The 26,798-nt window shown below is 43.0% G+C and overlaps 1 protein-coding gene across 9 annotated transcripts in view; it reads right to left on the bottom strand.

The window, feature by feature from the left end:
• LOC137373856 (neuronal PAS domain-containing protein 3) overlaps nt 1-26,798 on the bottom strand; it is a 1,451,864-nt gene that overhangs the window by 497,096 nt on the left and 927,970 nt on the right. For all 9 annotated transcript variants that reach the window (XM_068039328.1, XM_068039327.1, XM_068039336.1 and 6 more), the window contains one exon: nt 9,870-9,959. In XM_068039328.1, the coding sequence (XP_067895429.1) occupies nt 9,870-9,959 (90 nt within the window). The remainder of the gene's footprint in view (nt 1-9,869; nt 9,960-26,798) is intronic.

The raw sequence follows: 26,798 nt of genomic DNA on the forward strand, positions 1-26,798 counted from the left end.
CAAAATTCACTTACGGGTGGTCACAGACCAGTTGTACATTGAGAGAGTGAAAGTTCTTCCTGCTGATGAAGGCTACTGGCTGGTATTCCAGAGCCTTGATGGTAACATGCATGCAGTTAATGACAACCTGCACCTGGGGGATTCCAGGGATGGCCCCAAACCCAATGCCCCTCTCAGTTTGTGAGTTGGGATCCGTGCAGAAGCACACATAGTCTCCAAAGCCTGGATGAATGAGGCCCATGATAGGTGGCCTCTCCCTGAAAGGCAGTCCTTCCCTGGCAGTGGCCCCCCTCTTGTTGCCTCCACTTGTAAGCCTTGCCCAGGTGTCACTTGCCCTCCTTATAATGGCCCCCCTGCAGCTCAACCAACCTTGCCCTCACCCATGACGCAATGCGCACAGCCCTCCCTTCGTGGCCCTGCCAGGGCCTCGATGGTTGCCCTCCCGATCGCCTCCCCTTGCAGCCAGCGTGCATCTCCATGTCACCTCTTTAAAGGAGGCAAGCCTCTGAAATGCTGTGGGACCTGCGCTCCACTTATAAAATTCAATCCAGGCCATAAAATCACATTCAATTGGTCTGTTAACTATCGTAATTACCTGCCTGCCGTGTCGCTGTCGGACCTCTGTCCTCCACGTTTGCCACCATAGACAAAATCGGGATGGGAAATCACAACGTTGTACTTCCTGTCTGATGTGTCCTGATTTTATGTCCCTCCACATCTCCGTTCCTGTCCACTTTGTTCTCTTAAAATTCAGCCCAGCACCTCCAAATAGTCCCTCAGCACTGATGTGCCAGCCAGTGCTCAAATCATGGACTTCTACAATAGTTGAAAGCCTTCTCAAATATACTTGAATTGTACCTGTACAAATTGTTTCTACAGTGCAACATAGTATTCATATGTAGATAGGTACCTATTGGTAATGGCTCTGGACTTGAAGTGCAGATTGTTATGTTGCTTCCCTGTTACCAGACTGAACAACATCAAATTTGGTGTGGGCACATTTTTGGGAAGGTTGTGCAAGCAGGGAGGTTGGAGTACATGTCGAAAGTAAGGACATTGGTCGAACTAAGAAGACAACTTGTGCAGAAAGATAAGCCAAAAGGAAGAAATCTAAAAAGTAAAAAGTCAAAGCTGTATTCCCAGCATTACAACTGTCGCTTGCATTAAGCCAGAGAGGTAGTGAAAGTGGTTGAATTCCATTTGGAAGAGTAGTGCAAAAACAAGGGTTTAAGTTCATGGAGCTTAGGACCAGCTTTGGAACTGCACAGTGGTTGTACAAAAGAGATGAACTCTACCCAAACGGTGACCAAAATTAGATACAGTTGTGGGTGTGAGACTAAACTAGTAATTTCATGGAGAGACGTACTGTGAAGCTGCTGGGAGATGGGAGTTATGAACAATTATAATGGAGGGAATAAAAAGGGAAGACATAGAAGGGCAAAGGACGACAAGGAGAAATGATTGATCAGACTAATAGTTCAGTATACAAATGCACATAGATTTCAAAAGAAATCTGAGAAATAGAAGCACTAATTGCTGTAATGAGGTACGTTGCTCGACTGTTCTGGTGGGGCGCAGCAGGATGGATATAAATTTGACTGGGAATTGAAATTGCTGAATCTTGGACTAGTGGAGCATTTCCTGTGACATTATTTGGGGTGAAATCGCTGCTCGCCCTAAACAAGGCTGCTGACGTGAAGAGAGTTGGACCGAAGGTGAGGCTTCTTTATGCTAGGAGTTCCCTCACCTCACTGCAATTCAGCATAATTTGGAGGACAATGTGCTGAGAAGGAAGAAACATACCAGAGTCCTCAAGGGTGCAGATGTGTGCAATGGGGAAGGAGATCCTAATGGGCTTGACCCCTAGGTACCCATACTTATCTGTTTTTGTACTGTGGTCCATTTACAAATAGGATTGCATGGGGACACTATTTAATGTTTCCGAGTGACCTTGTCTGCTCCATATCGCAGACACAACAGCCAGAGGACAATATTCTCACCAGATGGGGATAGGCAGGCATCCAACTTACGCACCTAGTTGCCTCATGCAAATTAGGTACACTAAGTGGTAGCCCTAACTCTGCATATTCTAGTAGTTTCAATGTTGCAAGACATCAGTGGGTGCAATCTGGGTTTAAATGCCAGGGTCAGGCCTCTTGGAAATTTGGCCTTATAAGTCAACAGGCTAGGATAGCCTATGCTCCAGAATACTGAGGGATGCCTAATACTGAGGGAAATTTCCAAATGCACAAAAAATAATTTTCTAAAATTCTTTGGAAATGGTGTTTATACGAAAGGCCTGGAGGGTGACAAATGTTACAGCTCTGTTCTGAGAAAGGGAGGTATCAATTACACCCATCCTGAACCCATCAAGAGACATTTTTGAATGGGTTCTTCTGAAACAAAGTATGAAGTAGCCACTGGGCCATTGTCGGTCACCACAGGGAGGAAGTCCTGTGTCTTCAAACAGAAGCAAGATGTGAAAGACTTTTAGCTTAAAAGGTAGCTCTCTGGAGAGAGAGGGAGACCCAGGACAAAACATCACCAAAGCTTGTCCAGCTGAAAGCTGGGAGAAAATCCAGCAAGCCAAAAGGAAGGTGCCCTGCTGTGAATTCTACATTTCCAATTGTGCAGCAGAGAACTGGAAGTGATCGATCCTCTGTCTTCAAACTGAACTTTCAGCCAACAGAGAAATCTAAAAACAACCCAAGCCTGCAACTAATGAGAAATTGACCTCTGAGAAGATTCAACAGGTTTACCATGAACCCCGAAAAGCTACTTCACTTCAAACCACTTACTCCTTTTCCTCTCTATATGTCTCTTCTTGGGCGTGTGTGTGTATGCAAGTGAATGTGTGAGTGGGTGCAGTTACGTCACTTTCGAAGGCATATTGCTCAATAAATAATTAATCTTCTGTTTTAAACCTACAATGAAACCTGTTGCTGTCTATTTATTTGACAAATAAAACACAAAGGGGTTAAAACCCTAATAACAAAAACACCTGCTGTGGTCAGGAAAGAGTTAAATAGTGGGGACCACACACACTTCCTCACCATGTGGCCATAACACTATCATAAGCGATAAGATCAGTGAGTACTCTGAATAATATAGGCTATTCAGAGATAGTAAGCATTAATTTGTAAAGGGCAAGGCATGCTTGGCTAATTTTATTGAATTCTTTGAGATAATTACTGAGGGAACAGACAATGGGATGCAGTGGAAGTGATATATTTGGACTTTCAAAAGGGTTTTGATAAAGTGCTTCACAAGAGACTAGTTGCAAAGATAAAGGCTTATTGTATTAAAAAAAAATGCAGCATGGATAGAGGAATGGCAGAGGATAAAAAGTACAGAGTAGGAACAATTGGATGTTTCCAAATTTGCACGGTATAATTAGTTTTAAGTATCTGAATTTGGACATCTCTTGTTCTCCGTATACATATCAACAATTTTAAAATGTGTACCAACAACATCTTATATTTATTTAGCACTTCTAACATAATAAGACGTCCCAAGGCGCTTCACAGGAGAATTATAAAACAAAATATGACACTGAGCCATATAAGGAGATGTTAGGTCAGAGAGGTAGCTTTTAAGGAGTGTCTTAAAAGGAGGAAAGCAAGGTAGAGAGGTGCCGAGAAGTAGGGAGCAAATTGCAGAGATTAGGGCCTATGTCACAGAAGGCATGGTCAACAATGGTGGTGTGATTAAAATCAGGGATGCTCAAAAGGCCAGAATTAGAGGAACGCAGATATTGAGGAGGGTTGTGGGACTGGAAGAGATTATAGAGATAAGGAGGGGTGAGGCCATGGAAGGATTTGAAAACAAGGTTGAAAATTTTAATATCGAGATGCTGCTTGACTAGCAGCCAATGTAGGTCAGTGACTACAGGGGTTATCACTACAGGGGAAAATGGGACTTGGGGGGGCTGAGGCAGGGAGGAAGACGGGCGATATTACGGAGGAGGAATTAGGCGGTCTTACTGATGGAGTGAATATGTGGTTGGAAGCTCATCTCAGGGTGGCAGGAGTGGAGGCGGGGGAATGGGAAAATAGCAGTGAGCCCCGGCAGGACCGACCCTGACACATTTCCACAAGCAGGGAAGTTTCCCAGGGGTGGGCAGGCTCCCAATCTGCATATTTAAGGCCCCAATTAGGGGTCATTTAGAGCGGTACCTGCCTTTTACCAGCACTGTCACATATGGAGGCTGGCAGCTTAATGGAGGTGGCCTCCCTGTGATAATTCAGGGCACCATCAGAGCTGGAGGTTTCATCCCCCAGACAGTGGGATGCCAGAAGGAAAGGCCTCCCCCACGACCCCAACAAGAAATCTGCAGAGGCTTTCCCTCTGATTAGAGAGGCCCAAACTTACCCTCTCAATCTCCTATCTGCCACAGCAGTACACACCTCTCTCGGTGAGGCTGCCAAGGCTTCAGAGCTGCCAGCACCTTAATTGGGCTGGCAGCATCGGGGGCCCACCTGTTGTCCTTAATCTGACAGCACGCATGGAAGCGATCAATTAGGAGGCCGCCACTGGGAATATTACTGTGCTGGCCTCACTACTGACAAGTGCAGGCTCAGGACCCACATTTGGTCACGACATTGGGGTCCCGAAGCCCATGGGAAAATCCTGCCCAAGGTTGTGAACAGTATGGTCATGGGAATAATGTAAAAATCTACTGTTGATGCTATAATTAAGTGACATTGCAAATTGTGGGAAGATTGCAGGAGACTACAGTAGGTTACAAATTGGTTAGACGAAATGGTCAATATGTTATAAAAGCAGTTCAACAAAGGTACATTTGAAATAGTACACTTTGGAAAAATAAAAGGAAATGGAAATACTCCCGAAATAGAAAAAAAGCAGAGAGATCTATAGATGCAGATCATAGATTGTTGATGGAAAAAACTTACAAAAACGATAAATGTGATTCTGTGTTTTATATAAAAAGACATTGAATACAACAAGATGATGGTTTGTACAATTGTAAATTATAGGCTGTGAAACACTGAGATATCCTGAGGACATGAAAAGTGTTGTATAAATGCAAGTTCTTTCTTATTTCTTTCTTACAAGATATTGCATAGGCTATATTTGGAATAGTCTGGGCATTCAGTCATAGCAATTATATTGAAATCACGGAAAAGATGCAACATTGATTTGCCAAGATGATACCAGAGATGAGAAGATATATTTATAATGAAAGTTTTGAAAAAACTAGGTGGTTTTCACTGATAACAAAAATTACGAAACAGTGTAACAGGTAAATAGTTAAGATTATTTCCACTGATTGATGAATCTATAACAAAGGTGCACAATTTTAGGATTAGTACAGGAAGTGTAAAGGAGGCAGTTTAGAAGAAAGCACCTTACAAAATATGTTACAAGTGGCTATTGCTTGAACCACAATGTTTACTTGGGAGTTTGATAGAAAAAGAAAGATATTAAAGAGTATGGGAAAAAAGCATGAATCGGAAAGTATTAGATATAATTCAATTAACAAGAGAAATGTTCATCACCTTATTTTATCTTCCAAGTGGAAGCTTTGTTACTAACCAAATTTGGCCTGGAATCATCCTTGTTGGGAGTTGGCACTGGCTTAATTATAACCAAGAAACTGTGCACAACTGGCCGCGTAGTTCTTGCTTGACTATATGGATGTTATTTGAAAATTGTAACCAAACTTTATCAGCCATAAAAAGGTTAATTTTTCAGTGGTATCCCATGATAACAATGGCTCTTAACTTCCATTTCTGTTAATAAGCCACAAGGGAGGTCCTTGTGTTTATAACCCTACAATAGATTGCCAAGGTCTTAAAGTTCAAAATCTTAAATAGAATGCGACAGCAACTGTACTTTCATAAATACCAGCATGCAATGACCCAAGAGACTGGAAAACCTTAAAACTCCACAGATCAGCACAAACTAATTTGATTAAACTTTAGCATTTTTAATGATGATGGCTCATGCTGCATAAGGTTTAAAAAATATTAGTACTTTGTCTTGGAGTACATTTTGCCAACAATCCTGTCTGAAGGGGGTAAGTATATTTATTCAGCGTATGTATTATTAGCAATAGTGTTATATAATTCAGTGATCACACATTAACAATAAATATAATCTGGTGGACTGGCACATAACCTGACTTGACATGGTCTTCTACATGCAAAAAAAACTGCAAAAAATCATAATGGGAAAAATGAGGTATGAATGGAATATTCTATGCTCCCCGTTGGAAGCCCTAGTAACATTAGCAATCTGGCTGTGAATAGGTTAGACAACATATCTGACTGCATAAATGTTATGCCAGCATTAGAAAGCAAGTCCCTTATAGTTATCATTCATACTGAGTTCAGATTTGCACTCTCTCCTGCCATCCCAGCTCAGTTAGAGTGTAGGCCAACCTGCAGATTTGTAATCAAGATGCTTTAAACTGACATTATTAAGAGTTTCATTTAGGCACTGGTGTTAGAAGGTGCTGATGCTAGGTATTATGCAAAGGTTTTTGTCTACAGTGATGAAAATACTTAGAAGGCTTTGAAAGACAGGATGAATTTTCTTCCTCTCCCCACACTGGGTGTTAGTCAGGGAGAATGCACCCAATGCACTCACAATTACGTCAATGTGGCTGTGTTGCGAGATTCAGATGATTGGTCCAAATGATCCTGACACAGGCCCACTACTTGGCAATTGGTAGCCAGTAGGGATGGGGGGAACTGAATAGGTAGCTGCTGTTCCAGTTACAGTCAGGCAGAACTTTGGTTACCTTGCTTGCTTCCTGTTTGGCTGGAAATATATTCACCTGTCCTAATATCTTCTTATGTGGATCATGTCAAAATTTGTCTGATCATACTCCTGTGAAGCACTTTGGGACTATGTTAAAGATGATATATAAATGTGAGTTGCTGATGTTGTTGTTGTCCTGTTTAGAAGAGAGCTTTATGTTCACCTGAATGCACACATACATCAAGATCTCTTTCAACAGCAGGAAATGTAAATGTTTAAGGGGTGGCAAGGGGGTGAGACCCTGCTCTTCAAGGGTGGAATCTTCCCAATCCCTCCGTGGCAGGCTTGACGGTGAGACTGGGAAGAATTTCACAGAAGCTGGCATCGGGAGGGTGGGTCAACATGTTTCCACCTCCAGGTGACCATCCCAGAGGTGGGTCATCAACTGCAGAGGCTACCCACCCAGCAGCAGGGGTCAGCCAATCTTCATCTTTAACTGCCCATTTATGGGATAATTGAGGACACCACTGGGAACTTCCCAGTGGCGAACAAGTACCGCCCCCACCCCCCCCACAGAGGGTCAAGCCCAGCAGCTGCTTGGAGGCGGCTTGTTTGCGGCTGGCCTGGGGAACCCCACAAGGCCTCCTACAACCATCCCTCCACTGGAGCCATGGTCATCAGCAGGCCACAGCTACTTAGTACACCCCTCCTCAGGATGGTCAGTGGCTGCAGCTGTGCCAAGAGTTTTTTTAAACAGATCCAAACCTGTTCAGAGGAACCCTCAAGATGGAGGCACCCTCATGTTCCCCCTCCGACATTGGCAGTGCCCACCTCTGGTGGTGAGGCTGCTGTCCTTAGGGTCTGCAGCTTCAGAGCCTCGCCCACCGTCCTTAATTGGATGGCAGACCCAGAGGTGGCCTCTTAATTGGCCGCCTCTGGGAAGATCTTGCAGGTGGGTGCGCTGACAGTCAGGGCAGGGTCGGGACCTCGAAATGGTCCTGACTCATGCTCATATCCTAAGTTCAAATTGTTTAAATTGAGGGAAAATAAGTTTAATGTGTTTCCAGGAGGTTCAACAGACTCCTCAGTATTTTGTAAACAAGGTTTGACATTGCACTGGATTTACATGCCATGTGGTGTCAAGCTGAAACAATGTGAGATTATTCCCTCCAGAAAGGCTGACTCTACTTTAATCTCCAATTTACTCTGAATGTCTAGTCTTGGTTCAAAGCTCAAATTGCTTCACATCAACACTAAGTGGCAGTGCAAATGCAATGCAAGTTTTGCAAGCTGCCCTCATAAGGCCCATTCTTAACACACTGGGGGATAGTTTTACTTCTTCGACTTGGTTGAAACCAAAGTTAAAATCAAAGCAGCTCCCTTATCACTAGCACCCTAGTTATCTTAAATCCAGGTGGCTGAGGGCCCATCTGTCTCAGGCAGCAGCCTTATGAATTTATACTAATCAGGACCCTTTAATGCAGATAGGGCCCCAAAATCATTTTTACAGCCTGCTACATTGAATATCCGCCATGATCGCTCAGTTTAATAGAATCTAACAGACTAATAGCGGAGGACTTCCAGAGTGCACATTTAGACTCCATAATAATAGTTTGGGTCACTGGGAACACCCCATCCACATTCCCAATAGCCTTCCTAAATGCCTTCCCCCCACCAACGATGGCTTACTTTGCTGCTGGTCCGTTGCCTCTGCGATATCCAAAATTGTATCGGCCTGAATCTAGCAAGCTCTCTCAGGATGCTCATTTGGAGTGGGAAGCTTGCCAACTCCATTTAAATGAGGGCTGGTTGGTAAAATGGACCAGGCCTCCCGCTGCATCTCCGGAATGGTCTGCCGATGTGTTTTTCCGGTCAACTATCCAGGAGTTAAAATAGCCCCTTCTGACTACGAGCGAGTTTATCTGATCATATTATGGTATATCTGCAGTGGTCTTGAAATTATGTTTTTGTTTTGATTATGTTCTTTTGTCTGTTCGATTAATTGAGTGCTAAATTGATGTTTTTTCGAAAAGTGACTCAATTTAAAAATAATTTTGCTTCACTTTGAAACTTACTGTAGTATAAGTTTCAAAATGAGGAGAATTAAATTGTACATTAGATTTGTTATTATTACCTGATCTATTCAGTTGGCTGTTTAGATCAGATAATAATAGAAAATCTGATAGTTCAACCTCTAAATGTTTTCACTGAAACAAGATGCAGGCATATCAGCTAGGAAACATATCAAAGAAAGGAATTCTTCCCTCTGATACCTACTCTGTAGTCTTTGCAGAATGGAATCAATATTAACTGAAAAAGAACTGGTTACCAGGAAAATTCAGTTACTGGCCCTCTTACTAAGTGAAATCCTTCAACTATTACTTCAAATATTACCTACTTCACGACGCAACACAATTATTTGTTCTAGGCAAAGAACTGTAGATTTGAGCTCCACGATATCAACAATTGAAACTTTAAAAATAAAATTGCATGCAAGGCAGACAAATAGCAATCTTAACCTACTTCAATCAGAAAACATATACATTTAGCACACATGTGACTAATATAGTTATCATCAACATTCCTTGTGGCTATATTGGCCTAATGCAGTATATCAGTTAAAATGAGAATTATTCAGTCACAAAGATCATTGATTATAATTTCAATTTGCAAAAGCCAATAGCTCAGTTTCAATTAAAATATACAACACAGTAAATGAGTAAGTATATGGTTAACAAGAAACGCAAGACAAAGAAGTATCTAATCCACACTGTTTAAAGCAAGTTGTGGGGTGCCATGTGGATGCAAGTTGATAATTTTTTCTTTCCACGGTGGGTGGAGTGGTGACTAAAGTTTGGGTGCAACTTATAAGCAGGGTATGTACGTGTGTTAATACTGTTCATAAGACAATTGCGCAGGACTTGTGTAATTGTTTTCCTACAACTATTAAAAGAGTTCGTGAAGGAGATTAGCATTTAAATATAAATTTATATCACAAAAGAAATACCACATTTTAATTTAAAATATTTAAATTCCAATTTTTATTATTTCATGATACCCAAAATGGCTCTGCACTGGTTTTCTGGACACTTTCATTACAGAAATGTTACAACACATATTACTGGAAAATTAATCTTATTTACCTGTGAAAGACCCAAATAGATGGAGACAGTTTCAGAGATGTATAAAAATTTTCCTTCTTGATTTAGTGCAAATACAAATCCATCCAGAGACTGTGGAGAAACAAATAAAACATTCAACAATGGTTTGAAATTCAGAATACTAGTGGCTCCTTTCTAAAAAGAGCCTTTTAAGAAATGCCATTAAATGATCTTACAGGGTAACAACATTACAAAGAAAGATTCAGGACTTCATGGTGTTTTATCACCGTTTTTCAATGTTATCTGAGCAAATGACATAAAAATTTGCAATTGCTAAATGCATTAAAAGTATTTTCTTCTTTATTAAAGTAAAGGAAGATAGTAAAGATGTCATAAAAAAAGTAACAAAAACATTCTTCTGACATTTACATTTATTGCATAAATATTTTGTTCTTTACTTATAAATAGAAGTGAACAAAGTTACTTTAATCCTCACAAAAATATAAAGAAAAGCACATTTAAAAATATATCGCAAATCATCTTTGTAACAACTAAATAAAATGGATTTTTTCAATAAATATATCTGAGTTGCATGGTCAAAATAGTATTCCTATGTTCCATAAATGTTTAATCTCAAATAGTGACAGATAATCAATATCATGTTCTACAGGAACTGAATCTCTGGGACTGAAACAGAAAAATTATTACAGTCCACACAGATCTTTGTAACCACCTCAGAACAACATCCCAAAGCCAGGTATTTCAGTAATAGGATGATGAAAATGGTCTGGATCATGAGCAGAATAATGAACAGAAGTTTTGAGCAGTTCTATCTTTTCTTACACAACCTCGACATATAATACAATGGTGCAATGGATTTATCAAAATAGATCAACCATTACAGTAATAATTGATCATACAAATAATTTCATGTGCAAATTGCTTCAGTATTTAGTACAAATACATTCTTATAATGATCAATTTCACTTTTCAGCATTTTTGTAGTTATACATGTAAAATAATTTTGTAAATTGCTAGGTATTTCATGTATCTTTCTGAAAATGCATGGAATTTCGATCAATACAATTTTAACGGTACAGAATGTTACTTTTTTCAAGATTGTTAGGTTACATTCATTCTTGAAAAGATATTCAACATATGACCATATAGGCAAACAGTTTTACAGAAACCTCTAAATCACAGTGCACATTAGTTAACAAGTAATAAAAACAAAAAATGCTGGAAAGCTCAGCAGGTCTGCCAGCGTCTGGGGAAAATGAGAAACAGAGTTAATAGGGGGTCAAATGGGAATTACAACCCCGCATTAGAAATGCAGCAAGACCTGGACAATATTCATCTTGGGCTGATAAGTGGCAAGTAACCTTCATGCCACACAAGTACCAAGCAATGACTATTTTCAACAAGAGAGAATCTAACCATCTCCCCTTGACATTCAATGGCATTACAATTGCTGAATCCCCCACTATCAACAGCCTAGCGGTTACCATTGTCCAGAAACTGAACTGGAGTAGCCATATAAATACTATGGAGCTAATACTATGGCTACAAGAGCAGGTCAGAGGCTAAGAATCCTGCGGCGAGTAACTCACCTCCTGACTCCCCAAAGCCTGTCCACCATCTACAAGGCACATGTCAGGAGTGTGATGGAATACTCTCCACTTGCCTGGATGGGTGCAGCTCCAACAATACTCAAGAAGCTTGACACCATCCAGGACAAAGCAGCTCGCTTGATTGGTACCCCATTCACAACATTCAATCCCTCCACCACTGATCATAAGATCATAAGAACTAGGAGCAGGAGTAGGCCGTCCGGCCCCTCGAGCCTGCTCCGCCATTCAATAACATCATGGCTGATCTTTTCGTGGACTCAGATCCACTTACCCGCGCTCTCACCGTATCCCTTAATTCCTTTATTGTTCAAAAAGATATCTACCTTAGCTTTAAAAACGTTTACTGAAGAAGCGTCAACTACTTCACTGGGCAAGGAATTCCATAGATTAGCAACCCTCTGGGTGAAGAAGTTCCTTCTTAATTCAGTCCTAAATCTGCTCCCTCTAATCTTGAGGCTATGCCCTCTTGTCCTAGCTTCACCTGCCAGTGGAAACATCCTCTCTACCTATATCTTATCTATTCCCTTCATAATTTTATATGTTTCTATAAGATCCCCCCTCATTCTTCTGAATTCCAGTGAATATAATCCCAATCTACTCAGTCTCTCCTCATAAGCCAACCCCCTCAACTCCGGAATCAACCGAGTGAACCTCCTCTGCACCCTCTCCAGTGCCAGTATATCCTTTCTCAAGTAAGGAGACCAAAACTGCACACAGTACTCCAGGTGCGGCCTCACCAGTACCTTATACAGCTGCAACATAACCTCTCTGCTTTTAAACTCAATCCCTTTAGCAATGAAGGACAAAATTCCATTTGCCTTCCTAATTACTTGCTGTACCTGCAGACCAAACGTCTGCGATTCATGCACAAGGACACCCAGGTCCCTCTGCATAGCAGCATGCTGCAACTTTTTACCATTCAAGTAATAATCCTTTTTACTGTTACTCCAACCGAAATGAATGACTTCACATTTATTAACATTGTATTCCATCTGCCAGACCTTTGCTCACTCACTCAATGTATCTATCTTCCTCTGCAAAGTTTCACAGTCATCTGCACACTTTGCTCTGCCACTCATCTTAGTGTCATCTGCAAACTTTGACAACCTACACGTGGTCCCCAACTCCAAATCATCTATATAAATTGTAAATAATTGCGGTCCCAACACCGATCCCTGAGGCACACCACTAGTGACTGATTGCCAACCAGAATAGCACTCATTTATCCCCACTCTCTGCTTCCTGTTAGTCAACCAATCCTCTATCCATGCTAATACTTTACCCCTAACGCCATGCATCATTATCTTATGCAGCAGCCTCTTGTGCGGCACCTTGTCGAAGGCCTTTTGGAAATCTAGGTACACCACATCCACTGGGTCCCCATTGTCCACCTTGCTCGTAATGTCATCATAGAATTCCAAAAGATTTGTCAAGCATGACCTGCTATTCATGAACCCATGCTGCGTCTGCCCAACGGGACAATTTCTATCGAGATGCCCTGCTATTTCTTCCTTGATAATAGACTCAAGCATCTTCCCCACTACAGAGGTTAAGCTAATCGGTCTATAATTCCCCATCTTTTGTCTACCTCCTTTTTAAAACAGTGGCGTCACATCTGCTGTTTTCCAATCTGCTGGGACTACCCCAGAGTCCAGTGAATTTAGGAAAATTACCGCCAGTGCACCTGCTATTTCTCCCGCCATCTCTTTTAGTACCCTGGGATGCATTCCATCAGGGCCAGGAGACTTATCAATCCTTAGATCCATTAGCTTGCCCAACACTACCTCTTCCGTAATAATGATTGTTTCCAGGTCCTCACCTACGTTCGTCTCTTTGTCAATTACTGGCATGTTATTAATGTCCTCCACTGTGAAGACCGATACAAAATACCTGTTCAATGCCTTTCATCATATCCCATAACTAAATTCCCCTTCTCATCCTCTAAAGGACCAACGTTTACTTTAGCCACTCTTTTTCGTTTTATATATTTATAGAAACTTTTGCTATCTGTCTTTATATTCTGTGCTAGTTTTTTCTCATGTTCTATCTTACTTTTCTTTATAGCTCTTTTTGTGGCTTTCTGTTGACCTTTAAAGTTTTCCCAATCTTCTAGTTTAATGCTGTTTTTGGCCACTTTGTATGCCTTCTCTTTCAATTTGATAGCCTCCCTTATTTCCTTAGACACCCATGACAGATTACCTCTTTTCTTCCAGTCCTTCCTTTTCACTGGAATATACTTTTGCTGAGCACTTTGAAAGATTGCTTTGAAAGTCCGCCACTGCTCGTCAACTGTCCCACCATAAAATCTTTGTTTCCAGTCTACTTTAGCCAAGTCCTCCCTCATTCTATTGTAGTCCCCCTTGTTCAAGAGCAGGACCCTGGTATTGGATTTTATCTTCACACTCTCCATCTGTATTCTAAATTCAACCATACTGGGGTCACTCCTTCCAGGAGGATCCCTAACTATGAGGTCATTAATTATTCCTGTCTCATTACACAGGACTAGATCTAGGATTGCTTGCTCCCTCGTCGGTTCCATTACATACTGTTCAAGAAAACTATCACAGATACACTCAACGAACTCCTCCTCAAGGCTACCCTGACTGAGCTGGTTCGACCAATCTACATGTAGATTAAAATCCCCCATGATAATTGCCGTACCATTTTTACAGGCATTAGTTATTTCTTTGTTTATTGCCCGCCCCAATGTGATGTTATTATTTGGTGGCCTATAGACTACGCCTATCAATGACTTTTTCTTCTTAGAGTTTCTAATTTCCACCCAAATGGATTCAACCTCATTCTCCATAGAACCTATATCATCTCTCAGCACCGCCCTGATGTTGTCCTTGAATATCAGAGCTACACCACCTCCCTTACCTTCCTGTCTGTCCTTCCGAATAGTCTGGTACCCCTGGATATTTAACTCCCAGTCGTGACCAACCTGTAACCATGTCTCCGTAATGGCTACCAAATCATATTCATTCGCGATGATTTGTGCCGTTAACTCATCAACCTTGTTACGAATGCTACGAGCATTCAGGTAAAGTGCCTTTATGCTAGCTTTCTTACCCTCATGATTTCCAACATCTCTAATAATAACTCCTGAGTTATCCTTCCTTTCTGCTTCTTTCATAGTCTGATGTATAGTGGCAGCAGTGTGTACCATCTACAAGATGTACTGCAGCAATGCACCAAGGCTCCTTAGACACCACCTTCCAAACCCATGACCTCTATCACCTATAAGGACAAAGGCAGCAGATGCATGGGAACACCACCTGCAAGTTCCCCTTCAAGCCACACACCATCCTGACTTGGAACTATATCTCTGTTCCTTCATTGTTGCTGGGTCAAAATCCTGGAACTCTCTTCCTAACAGCACTGTGGATGTACCAACACCCCAAGGACTACAGCAGTTCAAGAAGGCAGCTCACCACCACCTTCTTAACGGCAATTAAGGATGGGCAATAAATGCTGGCCTAGCCAGCTACACCCACATCCCCCAAACGAATAAACAAAACAGTCACCTGGCAGTGATTTTCCCTGAATTGGCCAATTAAGGACAGCAGGCAGATTCTCGAAGCTGGAAGGCGAATATATGTCACCTTCTCAGCAACTTTCAATACTTCTAAATTTTAAAAATGGCCACAGCTGCCGGGCCACCATTGTGGAGGGAAAATCCATCCACAGGGCGGCCTGCGGCCGCAGCTATCACCAGGTAGGTGAGGAGGGCCTCAAAGCCTGTCTGGAGCACTGGAACCCCAGTCTGCCACCAAAAGGCCGCCTCCAGGCAGCTGGCCCTGATGCTGCAGGGAGCTCGCAGGCCAACTGGATAATTCCAGTCGGCCTATAATAATTGGCCTTACTTGGCCGTAAACTTGATAACCCTTCTGCCCCAATCCCACCTCTGGGAAAATGGCCTGGGATGGTGCCGACAAACCACATGGGGGTGAAAATTCTGCCCAAAATTTCAGGTCAATGGCCAACAGTTCTGATGAAGGGACATCAACCTGAAACATTGGTCACAATTTTCAATTGCTGGTGGGGTCGGGAAGGGTTGTGGGCACGGGTGCAATTTGAAAATCAGTTTCCTGACAAGGCGGTACTGGATCCCACCACCTTGACACAATTTTCAAAGAGAGGACAGAAGGTGGGGTATGGGAAACCTGTTTGCCTCCAATTAATGGTCCATTATACTCCTTGAGATCCTTGTTCATGGGCTGGGGAGGGTGAGAAGGCGATTTTCAAAGTAGAAATCGTCAAACCTGAACAGTTTGATGCATGTTTGAGCACAGCTATCAGGTTCAAAGTGGGCAGAAGGTAAATTTTTTTTTGAACCTGAAAAATTTCGGGAACTGGGGGATCTTGCGCTGGATCATGCGCTTTATCTTCCAATTGCTCCATTTGGCCATGTTTGTGATTGGTGAGGCTGCTGGCCCTCCGATGTGCTGCCTGTTCTCTTCTGTAAGGCAGTGGCAGGCTGCAGCGTCTCCTGTCTGGGGCACTAATTGGGCACTGAGCTCTCCACTGGCCCAATTAGGGCATTTACATTTCAAGATAGTGTTGTGTGAGCGACACAGTTGCAGTGCAGTCGGGATCCAGAAATCATATTGGTGCCGGGTTCCCGACCCCAGTTTGAAAATCCAGCCCATTAAATCTGTATCTTTCTCCAGAGATGCTGCCAAAACTGCTGAGTATTTCCAGCATTTTCTTTTTATTTCAGCATTTATTTCAGATTTCCAGCATCCGCAGTATTTAGTTTTTATATTAGTTCGTAAGTAGTCTGTTTATTAAACTGCCTTTTAATTTACAAGAAATATTGGTGGCAAAAGAAAAAATGGATATCTAATTGTATTACCAACATCTGCACACACAGTCAACACCACATGGGCTGGATTTTGTTCCCAGCCCCAATGTCGGGTTCCACCACGGAACCCGACAGCAGGATTGCCGAGCCTGATCTTCCCGGCAGCAGGGAAGCTCTTTGCAGCTCCTCCACCGCTCTGTGACAGAACCCTGCTCTCCATATGCTAATTAGATGTTTGCATTAATTTAAGTGTAACCCGCAGCGATCTTACCTTCAGTTCCCGATCTTCAATGCGACGTGCGGCACTGTCACTTTCACTGTCATTGTTCACTTTCCTATCTAGGGAAAGCTGGCGCCAACGAGGTGGGGAAGGGGTCACCTCTGCAGTATTTTTACAGGGAAGTGGGGGGGAAGGTGTCAATTCTGCATTTTGTTGAACAGTCTGCAGGGCTGGCAGCTTTTTAAAAATGGCGCCACCACCTGCTTCCTCATCAGCTGACACCATGAACAACGTTGTCAATGTCACCCCCGCCATGTAAATTGGGGGTGGGGGGGGGGGGTGTGGTAGTGGCCACCGTCAATATGTAAACTGGCCACCCGCCAGGGAATCACAGCAGTGCAGCGGCGCAGGTCCCATGGGGGACGGCCGCCATTTCCCGCGCTCGCTGCCGCTCCTGGTGGTGGGAATACAAAATCCTGCCCCATGTGTGTAATTTGTCTACGTAAATTTACATTGTATACAATGCAATCAAATAACTAGAATTTCAGAATAGTATGTTAACATGAAATATCAGATGCCATTTTAATTAATAATATATGACCACGTGTACTCTATTGGGAATATAGGACAGGTTGGTGAATCTGAAGGACATGACTAAAGGTCAGCTCTTTCAATCGACCTACTGCTCTCAATTCCTTAGTACAGTATAGGAGAGGCCATTATTACTATGCAATCAATATCCATGCTCTGATTTTTCTGCAGCATTTCGATATCACTATCAATAAAAGCACCACAAAAACTCTCCATTGTCACAGACACACTAACATGCCAAAGTGACTGACTGTTCGACACCCTTCACATATCAAAGTATCTTGAGAGTATCCTCAACCAGAATTCATTATGTTGAGATGAGTTTAATGTATCACAGTAGAGAATCGGAGCATTATGTTTACCAATGCTCTGGTCCAATCTAATGTACAGGACTGCATATGCAATGATGTATTGTTAAACTGAGAGCAATCTTTATACAATACATCTATAGGATGATGAATTTCCATATTATTTCATATTTGCAGTACACTACAATATGGAAGAGATGTTGAGGATTTATTTTTCAAAAAATGTTTATTTATTGATTTGAAAGTATGTCTAAGGTTTTTTGTCAATTCATACTAAATTAGTGATTGCTGAGAAAGCAAAAATCATTTGGAGTACAACAGACTTGTGAATTAGCACATAATACTGTTGGGATTATCAACATAAAAGGTCACCTCTCGAAAAAAAAGGACTAACAGCTCACATGACACAATGAGGAAATATTAAAGTGCCTTCTGTGCTTGTCAGAATTCTAATTAAACTAAATAAAATTTAAATAACTTTCACTTAAACAAATCCTCACACCATATGTTGTATAAACAGGACCTTTGGAAATTGTGGAATGCCCATGAAAGAGACCTTCATTGTCATCTGTGACTTTGTCATGTGCAAGTTACTAGGTCTTTCCACTCATGAAATAAACGAAACATGAGAAAAACTTTGTCCCTGATATTAGAGGAAGGTTTCCGATTGGGGTGAGTTGGAATTGCGTGGCTGGAACCCAGAAGTCAAATGAGTGGGTCAGAATCTGCGAAGTCAACATGTGAGAGTATGAGATACTGGTAACAGGACAGCTATGGAGAGTCTGTGTTGGATGGTGGGGTGGTGGGGGGCCGCATAATCCTCCCTAAGCTCTGCTCAGATGGACACACCTACTGACCACTGGGAACTATCATTGAGAAGGAGAATGCTAAAGGTGCATCAGCAACTTAGCCAGGTACTGACAGATGTGCCATACACTCTCCATAAAAGTAGAGAGGATGGAGGAGTCCAACTCGATCACAACTGGATTGGTAGCAAAAGGAGTCTTAGAGTCATTTACGGCACAGAAGAAGGCTATTTGACCCATTCAGTCCATGCTGGCTCTCCACGGAGCTATCTAGTCAGTCCTACTCCTCCGCTCGATCCCTGTAACCATGCAAATTTATTTCCTTCAAGTTCTCATCCAATTTCCTTTTGAAATCATTGATTGTTTCTGCTTCCACCACCCATTTGGGCAGTGAGTTTCAGTACATTACCACCCGTTGTGTAACAAAGTGCTTCCTTATATTCCCCCTGCATCTTTGCCAAAATCTTTCAATCTATGTCCCCTAGTCCTTGTACCATTTGTTAATGGGAACAGTTTTTCCTTGTCTATCTTATCTAAGTCTGTCATAATCTTGGACAAGTCTATCTCTTTTGTTCTAAGGAAAACAAATCCAGCTTTTCCAACCTAACCTTGTAACTAAAATTCTCCATTCCTGGAACTATTCTGGTAAATCTCCTCTGCACCTTCTGAAGGACCCGCACATCCTTCCTGAAGTGTGGTGACCAGAAATGGACGCAATACTCCAGTTGGGGCCTAACCAGAGCTTTATAAAGATTCAGCATTACTTCCCTGCTTTTGTACTCAATGTCTCTATTTATGAAGCCCAAAATCCTATATGCTGTACGAACCACTCTCTCAATATGTCCTTTAAAGATCTATGCACATGCACCCCCAGGTCCCTCTGTTCCTGCACACTCTTTAGAACTGTGCTATTAAGTACATATTGCCTCTCCCCACTCCTTCTGCCAAAATGCATCACCTCACACTTGTGAATTGTGAGATTATCTGCCATGGAGAGAGTGGCCGCCTCAATGGAGCTTCAAGCAGATCTCTCAAATGAGTCCATGCAAGCCATGATCACGGCCATGCAGGAGATGCCTGCAGCCTTAAACAGGATGGCAGATACCTTATCAGTGGCTTTACAATGCATCACTGATCTCCGTCAAGCTGCTCTGCAGCATAGTGGCAGGAGTGATGTGGTGTTGGTCCAGGAGAGAGATGTTAGTGAAAGGAGACAAGGAAATGGGAACTCCACTCAAAGCACTCCTACTTTCCACCTGTTGCCACCTCCTCAGCAAGTACCCGACAAGCTGCATCATCACCCGGTGATCAAGTCTGCCTCTGCAAAGTTGCAACTGGAGCAGTCTTTTGTGGGGGGCACCTCCAAAATCCACAGGGCATAAGCCAGAAAAAACTCAACAGTTAGGGCAGGGATCTGACGAGACTGTCTCTACCTTTGCTGAAGCCACATGGGATGCACCATATAGCAACATTAGGAAAAGTAAATTGAAGAAATAGTAATTCACCAAGGGTATGCACAAGGGTGACTGACAATATATTATGTTCTTAATTTTTTTTAAATTATTACACACAATATTTATTAATTAGCACCACTTCCACATGTTGCCCATTATTGTGTCTGAGTGTAAACTCGCCCTTTCACTTGTTTACTTGTTTCATTATAAATGCCAATATATCATGATACCCATTGGGCGCTTGAGCAATGGGTGGACAAGTGCTTGGAGGGCTACTTAGTGCGGTGTTGTCCACTGTTTAGTGGTGGTGGTGGTGGGAGTGGATCGCAAGATTTAATTTTTTATGTTTTACACTTTGCTGTACTAGGGCAACCGGGCAGCAAAGAAAAGGCTGGTGAACGATGGGTGCTCCATCTTCATCATCATTCTCCTCCTCCACCTACTCTCTGTTCCCCTCCTCCGAAGATGAGTGATGAGTCCTTTCGTCATCCTTACCTGCAATTCTCTCTGCTGTGCAACGTTGTACAGAACATAGCACCCAACTATCATTCTGGAGTGTTCTGATGAAAGATCATCGACCTGAAACATTAACTCTGTTTCTCTCTCCACAGACATTGCCTGACCTCCTCAATATTTCTAGCATTTTGTTTTTATTTCAGATTTCCAGCATGTGCAGTATTTTGCTTTTGTATAATTCTGGAGACTCTTGCTGCTGAGTACTGGAGGGCACCTCCAGACCTATTTCGGCACCTGAAGCGCATCTTCAAAATTCCAATGAATTATTCAATGACACACCTGGTAGTTATTTGATTCTCACTGTAGTGCTCCTGCACCTCATTGTTGGGGTTCCTCACAGGTGTCACTAGTCAAGTTTGAAGCGGGGGGAGGTGTCTCTTGTCTCCTATGAGCTAGTCCTTAAGTCCGCTTCCGGGAATGAAAAGGTCTGGAAAGTTGGACTGCTGCAGTATGCTGCAGTGGAAATCTGGCACTGGCCTGCAAGGACTACACATTGATGGATGAATATCCCTTGTGGTTTATTAAAAACACCTATTTGCTGTGGTGGTGGTTAAAATGACATATGTGTGCAGTCGATGGCACCCTGTGCCTGTGAAAATCCAGTCAGAGAGGTGAATCTGAGTGTCTGCTCATTCTGGCTCCTGTCATCACAAGATAAATTTAAATTTACATTGGCCCTGGCAAAAGATCTATCAGTGACCTGCCTTAAGCATTTATGTGCAGCAAACTGGGAGATCCCGGATATATCTCTGGTACTGTCCTGGCAAGATCCGGAGTTGAAGATGTTGAGGGTGGTGGTCGCTTTTGTCATTAGTTTGTTATCTTAAGCAACACGAAGAGGTACGTGGATTCCAGTTCGTTGAAGATCTCTAGAGGGTTTATTAACAGTTAAACTAGGATATACAATACAGAGCAAACTATATACAGAACCTTTGTTTAGGGTGTTCTAGTGCAGAGAGAACATGGCTTCTAGTCACATGACGACATCCTGGTCCTTAGCTCATTAGCATACTGAGTTCTTAAAGGGACATCACTCTTAAAGCGATCATACAACATCCCCTTTCTTTCCAAAGATACGTCTCATCTCTCTGGCCTCCTTATCTCGAGAGACAATGGGTAAGCACCTGGAGGTGGTCAGTGGTGTGTGGAGCAGCGCCTGGAGTGGCTAGAAAGGCCAATTCTAGAGTGGCAGGCTCTTCCACAGGTGCTGCAGAAAAATTTGTTTGTCGGGGCTGTTACACACTTGGCTCTCCCCTTGCGCTTTTGTCTTTTTTCCTGCCAACTGCTAAGTCTCTTCGACTCGCCACACTTTAGCCCGGCCTTTATGACTGCCCGCCAGCTCTGGCAAATGCTGGCAACTGACTCCCACGACTTGTGATCAATGTCACAGGACTTCATGTCGCGTTTGCAGACGGCTTTGAAGCGGAGACATGGACGGCTGGTGGGTCTGATACCAGTGGCGAGCTCGCTGTACAATGTGTCTTTGGAGATCCTGCCATCTTCCATGCGGCTCACATGGCCAAGCCATCTCAAGCGCCGCTGACTCAGTAGTGTGTACAAGCTGGGGATGTTGGCCGCCTTGAGGACTTCTGTGTTGGAGATACGGTCCTGCCACCTGATGCCAAGTATTCTCCGGAGGCAGTGAAGATGGAATGAATTGAGACGTCACTCTTGGCTGACATACGTTGTCCAGGCCTCGCTGCCATAGAACAAGGTACTGAGGACACAGGCTTGATACACTCGGACTTTTGTGTTCCGTGTCAGTGCGCCATTTTCCCACACTCTCTTGGCCAGTCTGGACATAGAAGTGGAAGCCTTTCCTATGCGCTTGTTGATTTCTGCATCTAGAGACAGGTTACTGGTGATAGTTGAGCCTAGGTAGGTGAACTCTTGAACCACTTCCAGAGCATGGTCGCCAATATAGATGGATGGAGCATTTCTGACGTCCTGCCCCATGATGTTCGTTTTCTTGAGGCTGATGGTTAGGCCAAATTCATTGCAGGCAGCCGCAAACCTGTCGATGAGACTCTGCAGGCACTCTTCAGTGTGAGATGTTAAAGCAGCATCGTCAGCAAAGAGCAGTTCCCTGATGAGGACTTTCCGTACTTTGGACTTCGCTCTTAGACGGGTAAGGTTGAACAACAAACAGCCCTGTTTCACGCCACACATAAAATTGGAATATATCAAAATTAGTTATACAGGGATAGAGATCAGAAAATTTACAAGTGCAGAAACTTAAGAGTCCATATATCATTCCGGTGGTTTCACAACTCTTCCAGATCTTGTTACGGTATAACCTTTTGAGGGTGTGAATTTCACCCTTGGCTGTTTTTGGTTTGCAGACACGTTGCCAGTGGGTTTGTTGTCCTGTTGTTCCATCACTGCATGTCAGTCATGCACCAACTTCATTCTCCCTTGTTTTTCGAGCAGTGTCTCCTGCAACTCGGAGAATTTGTGTATAAGCTGTTACTGTTTTTTCTGAAGTTTCTCCCTCTCTGCATTCAGTTTCTGTTGCTCTGCTTTCAGCCTAAGATACTCTGTTGCTTTTCTCAGGATGTCCACTTTTGAGGCCTTGTCATTCTTGGAAAGTTCTGGCCTTCATCTCGAACAGCTAACAAACAATGCCGCAACTCAATCCTCCTCTGCCTCTCCAGGATATTGTGTGTCCTTTACCTCGCCTCATCTTCTGCATCCGAAGGCCTGGTGCTCAAGGTCGAGGACTTGTTGGGGGAGTAGTGCTTGGCCTCATGGAGCTACCTGTCCATTCTGACTCGTTTTTGTGCTGGCGGTTCTCTAGAGAGCAGAGGTGAGGGCATTGTTGTGCTGTTGCTGGATTTCCGGACTGCACCGTTTGATGCTGGCCAAAGGATGTAAAGGGGTTCCGGTCCTTGGCAATTTCCCCTTGGCAATGCTCCCCACCATCGGCTTTTGCTTCTCAATGGTCACAATGTCAATCTCTTCTTCTGATTCGCTGGAGTGCGAAGAAACACTGCCTGTTGACAAGTAACTTTCACCATCTGAATTTGGATCTTCATTCCCTTGATGTGGCATATCTGAAAAGGGGATGATACTCTCCAAACCCAGAACCACTGAGAATCTGGGAGAACTGTGACTCAATCTCAGACAACAGGGGGCTGAACACAGGGAGTGCATCTTCTCTGAGGTACAGCACAGCATCGCCTTTGAAATCTCCTATGGTGCAAACCTGTCCAGGAACATTTGTTGTAAATCCTGGAGTAACTCAATGCGTGTACCCTTGGCCTCTTCTGCTGTAATGGGTACTTTGGATCTCATGGATAGTCACAATGTTGAGGTCTTTACACTCTGGTAGTCCTACCACTGCTGGTCCACTTGTATCTACCAGGTAAAATATTTATGGTTTCCATGCCAACTTGCCATAGCTGCATTGCATTGTTAGTGTGTCACTGCAAGGGATGAGTGATCCATTGTATGCAGTTAACTTTGCAGTTATCGGTTCAAATTTTCTCTTCTGTTTTCTGTATTGCTTTTAAATTTTGTTTGCTGTTTTACCCTTGGACTTCCAAGTTTATATCTTGTCTTTTCGCCACTGCTGCCACCCGATCATGAGATTCTTTGTGTTATCTTAAGCAACACAATGAGGTTCATGGATTCCAGGTCCTTGAAAATCTCTTGAGGGTGTATGAACAGTTAAACTGGCATATACAATACAGAGCAAACTATATCCAAGCCCTTTGTTTATGGTATTCCAGTGCAGAGAGAACATGGTTTCTAGTCACATGACTACGTCCTGTTACTTCGCTCATTAGCATTCTGAGTTCTTAAAGGAACATCACTCTTAAAGCCATCATACAACAACTTCCACAACCATTAGTAATGCATGGCCACCAGGTCCAGCAGAGAGGCTGCAGATGTATGCCACCCCACCTGACGTAAGAACCTTGGTCTGCAGAAGCATTGCTCTTCCAAGGGGTTAGGGAAGCTGAGCCTCTGTCAGTAAACTCTGCAACATGAGTAGAATCTCCTGTGACCTCGGACCCTTTCCTGTGCACCTCCCTCCTCTGCATGTGCTAATCCCACCACAGTACAGCGTCGCTGCCAAGGATGTTGATGATCTTCCTCTTCAGATGTGCTGACAAATACATCCAATGCACCCCCAAACATGGTCTTGCCAGTCTGAAAGCCTCTAAGGTTGGAAAAAAAAGCTGTATCCACTCAAGAACTCTCCGCCAAAGGTTTTCCAAAGGAAACTAAGACACCAGTTACAATAATGGAGCTCTTATTCAGATGAGGCAATAACAAGTTTAAATACTCACTGAACTGCTCCTCAAACTTGTTTCCATTTCCATGGTCAGTTTCCTGAACCCTTTTAATTACACCAATAAGTATCCACCGCATTCAATTAGGAAATCCCCAACTTCAGCGCATAGGCTTCTCGCTGGCATCCAAGCATGCCTCTTTAAACCCAGAAGTCGGCACATTGGAGCTGTGCTGTGTTCCTGCTCTAAAAATCAAAAATCTTAACCCCTCACCCACCCATTCTTGAGGTTAAAATTCCCCCCTTTATCTCCTTTCCATTATGATTCTGATCATGCTTTTTAGCAACATGGAACTAGAACATTCCTGTCCATTGGGGATTTGGCCTGGAGGGTGTTGCACTCAGTGGTCCTATGCAACAGAATGTTTAGCCGATTCACGGACTCGCGGGCTGCCTGTAATTTCGGCAGCCTGGAGGAGTCTGTGTTACACATCTATGTAGAGTGTGAAAGGTTGCAGCTCCTCTTCCATTATTTGAGGGGGCTGTTCCTCAATTTCTGGCTGCACTTCAGTCCCATGCTCCTGATCTTTGGCCACCCAGTGCAGAGGGGAGTGGGCAAATTAGAGGACCTCCTTGTGGGACTGCTGCTGGGCCTGACCAAGGCGTCCATGAACAGGTCCAGGCAGTGGGTGGTCGTTTGGCCCAACCGCCTGCCTCTCTTCCCCGGCAATATCCGTGCCCAGGTGTCCCTGGAGAGGGAGCATGTGGTGTCCACCCATACACTTCAGGCCTTCCATGACCACTGGGCACCAGGGGGTTCTGGAGAGCATCATCACCCTCGTAATGCTGCTTCAATCTGATTAGCTAAGTTTCCTATAACGTTTTTGTTTTAACTTTTTCTGTTACAGTATAATAGTGGTGCCCTTTTCAGAAGGGGCACTTAGTTCCTCTTTATTGACAACCTTCTGGTTGGTTCAAAAGAGGTATGACATTCATCTCTACTAGGATGGGGTTAGGATAGACAAGTTTTTTTTAATGGGACACAGCAGAACCAATGATAGTATTTTGCATTTTTGTGGCATTGTTGTTTGTAATGCTACTTTGAATGTGCTCTATGCTGATGTTGTGCTATGATTTACAATGTTTACTCAATGGAAGAACAAAAAAAAGTATCATCCCTATTTTTGATGGGACAGAGGTCCCAAGAGACATCCACACCTTTTTCAGACAGTGCTTCTTTTGCTTAATGACCTGAGTTGGGAAATAACCTTTAAGTATATGTGTTGTATGTGGTCAGTATGTTGAGTTCTCAAGCTGAATAAAGTAGTGACAGCACAAACATTTGCTGGTAAAACATTTGGATTCTGTTATGTGTTCATTTGGCCCTGTTTAATAACACACTTAAGTAACAAATACCTTTATAACACCTCTTGGACTGTGTATCCATTACACAATGGACACTTCTGTGAATTCAATAACTGCAACAGTGTTTATTTAGCATCAATAAAACAATTCCCACTGAAGTATAGTCAATTCAATACACATAGCATAGCTTACTATAATGTTTGATTTAAAAAAAATTATTGCAAGACTTTTCATCATAGTTAAGCAAAAACAAAAATAATTCTAACAAAAGAGTGACTAAACGCATCCCCTTGACATTCAATGGCATTACCATTGTCAAATCTCCCACCAAAAACACCCTGGGGGTCACCATTGCCCGGAAACGTAACTGGATCAGCCACATAAATACTGTGGCTACAAGAGGTCGGAGGCTGGGAATTCTGCAGCAAATGACTCACCTCCCGACTCCCCAAATCCTTTCCACCATTTACGAGGCACAAGTCAGGAGTGTAATGTATTATTCTCCACTTAACTGGTGAGTGCAGCTCCAACAACACTCAAGAAGCTTGACACAATTCAGGATAAGCAGCCTGCTTGATTGGTTTCCCAACCACCACCTTAAACATTTACTCATATACCACTGCCATCCCATGGTTGCAGTGTGTACCATCTATGAGATGAACTTCAGCAACTTGCCAAGGTGTCTTCAACAACCCCTCTCAAGCTCACAGCCTCTACCACCTAGAAGGTCAAGGGCAGCAGACACATGAGAACACTACCACCTGCAATTTCCCCTCCAAGTTACACACCATCTTGACATGGAAATATATTGCTGTTCCTTCATTGTTGCTGGGACAAAATCCTGGAACTCCATACCTAACAACATGTGGGAGTACCTTAACCACACAGACTGCAGTGGTTCAAGGTGGCTCACTAACACCTTCTTAAAGCCAACTAGGGATGGACAACAAATGCTGACCTTACCAACTATGCCCATGAATCCCATGATTGAATTTTAAAAAAATTATCCTGCATCCAGTAACCTCGATCCACAAAT

The sequence above is a fragment of the Heterodontus francisci genome, chromosome 9 (assembly GCF_036365525.1).
Source record: "Heterodontus francisci isolate sHetFra1 chromosome 9, sHetFra1.hap1, whole genome shotgun sequence".
Lineage (NCBI taxonomy): Eukaryota > Metazoa > Chordata > Chondrichthyes > Heterodontiformes > Heterodontidae > Heterodontus > Heterodontus francisci.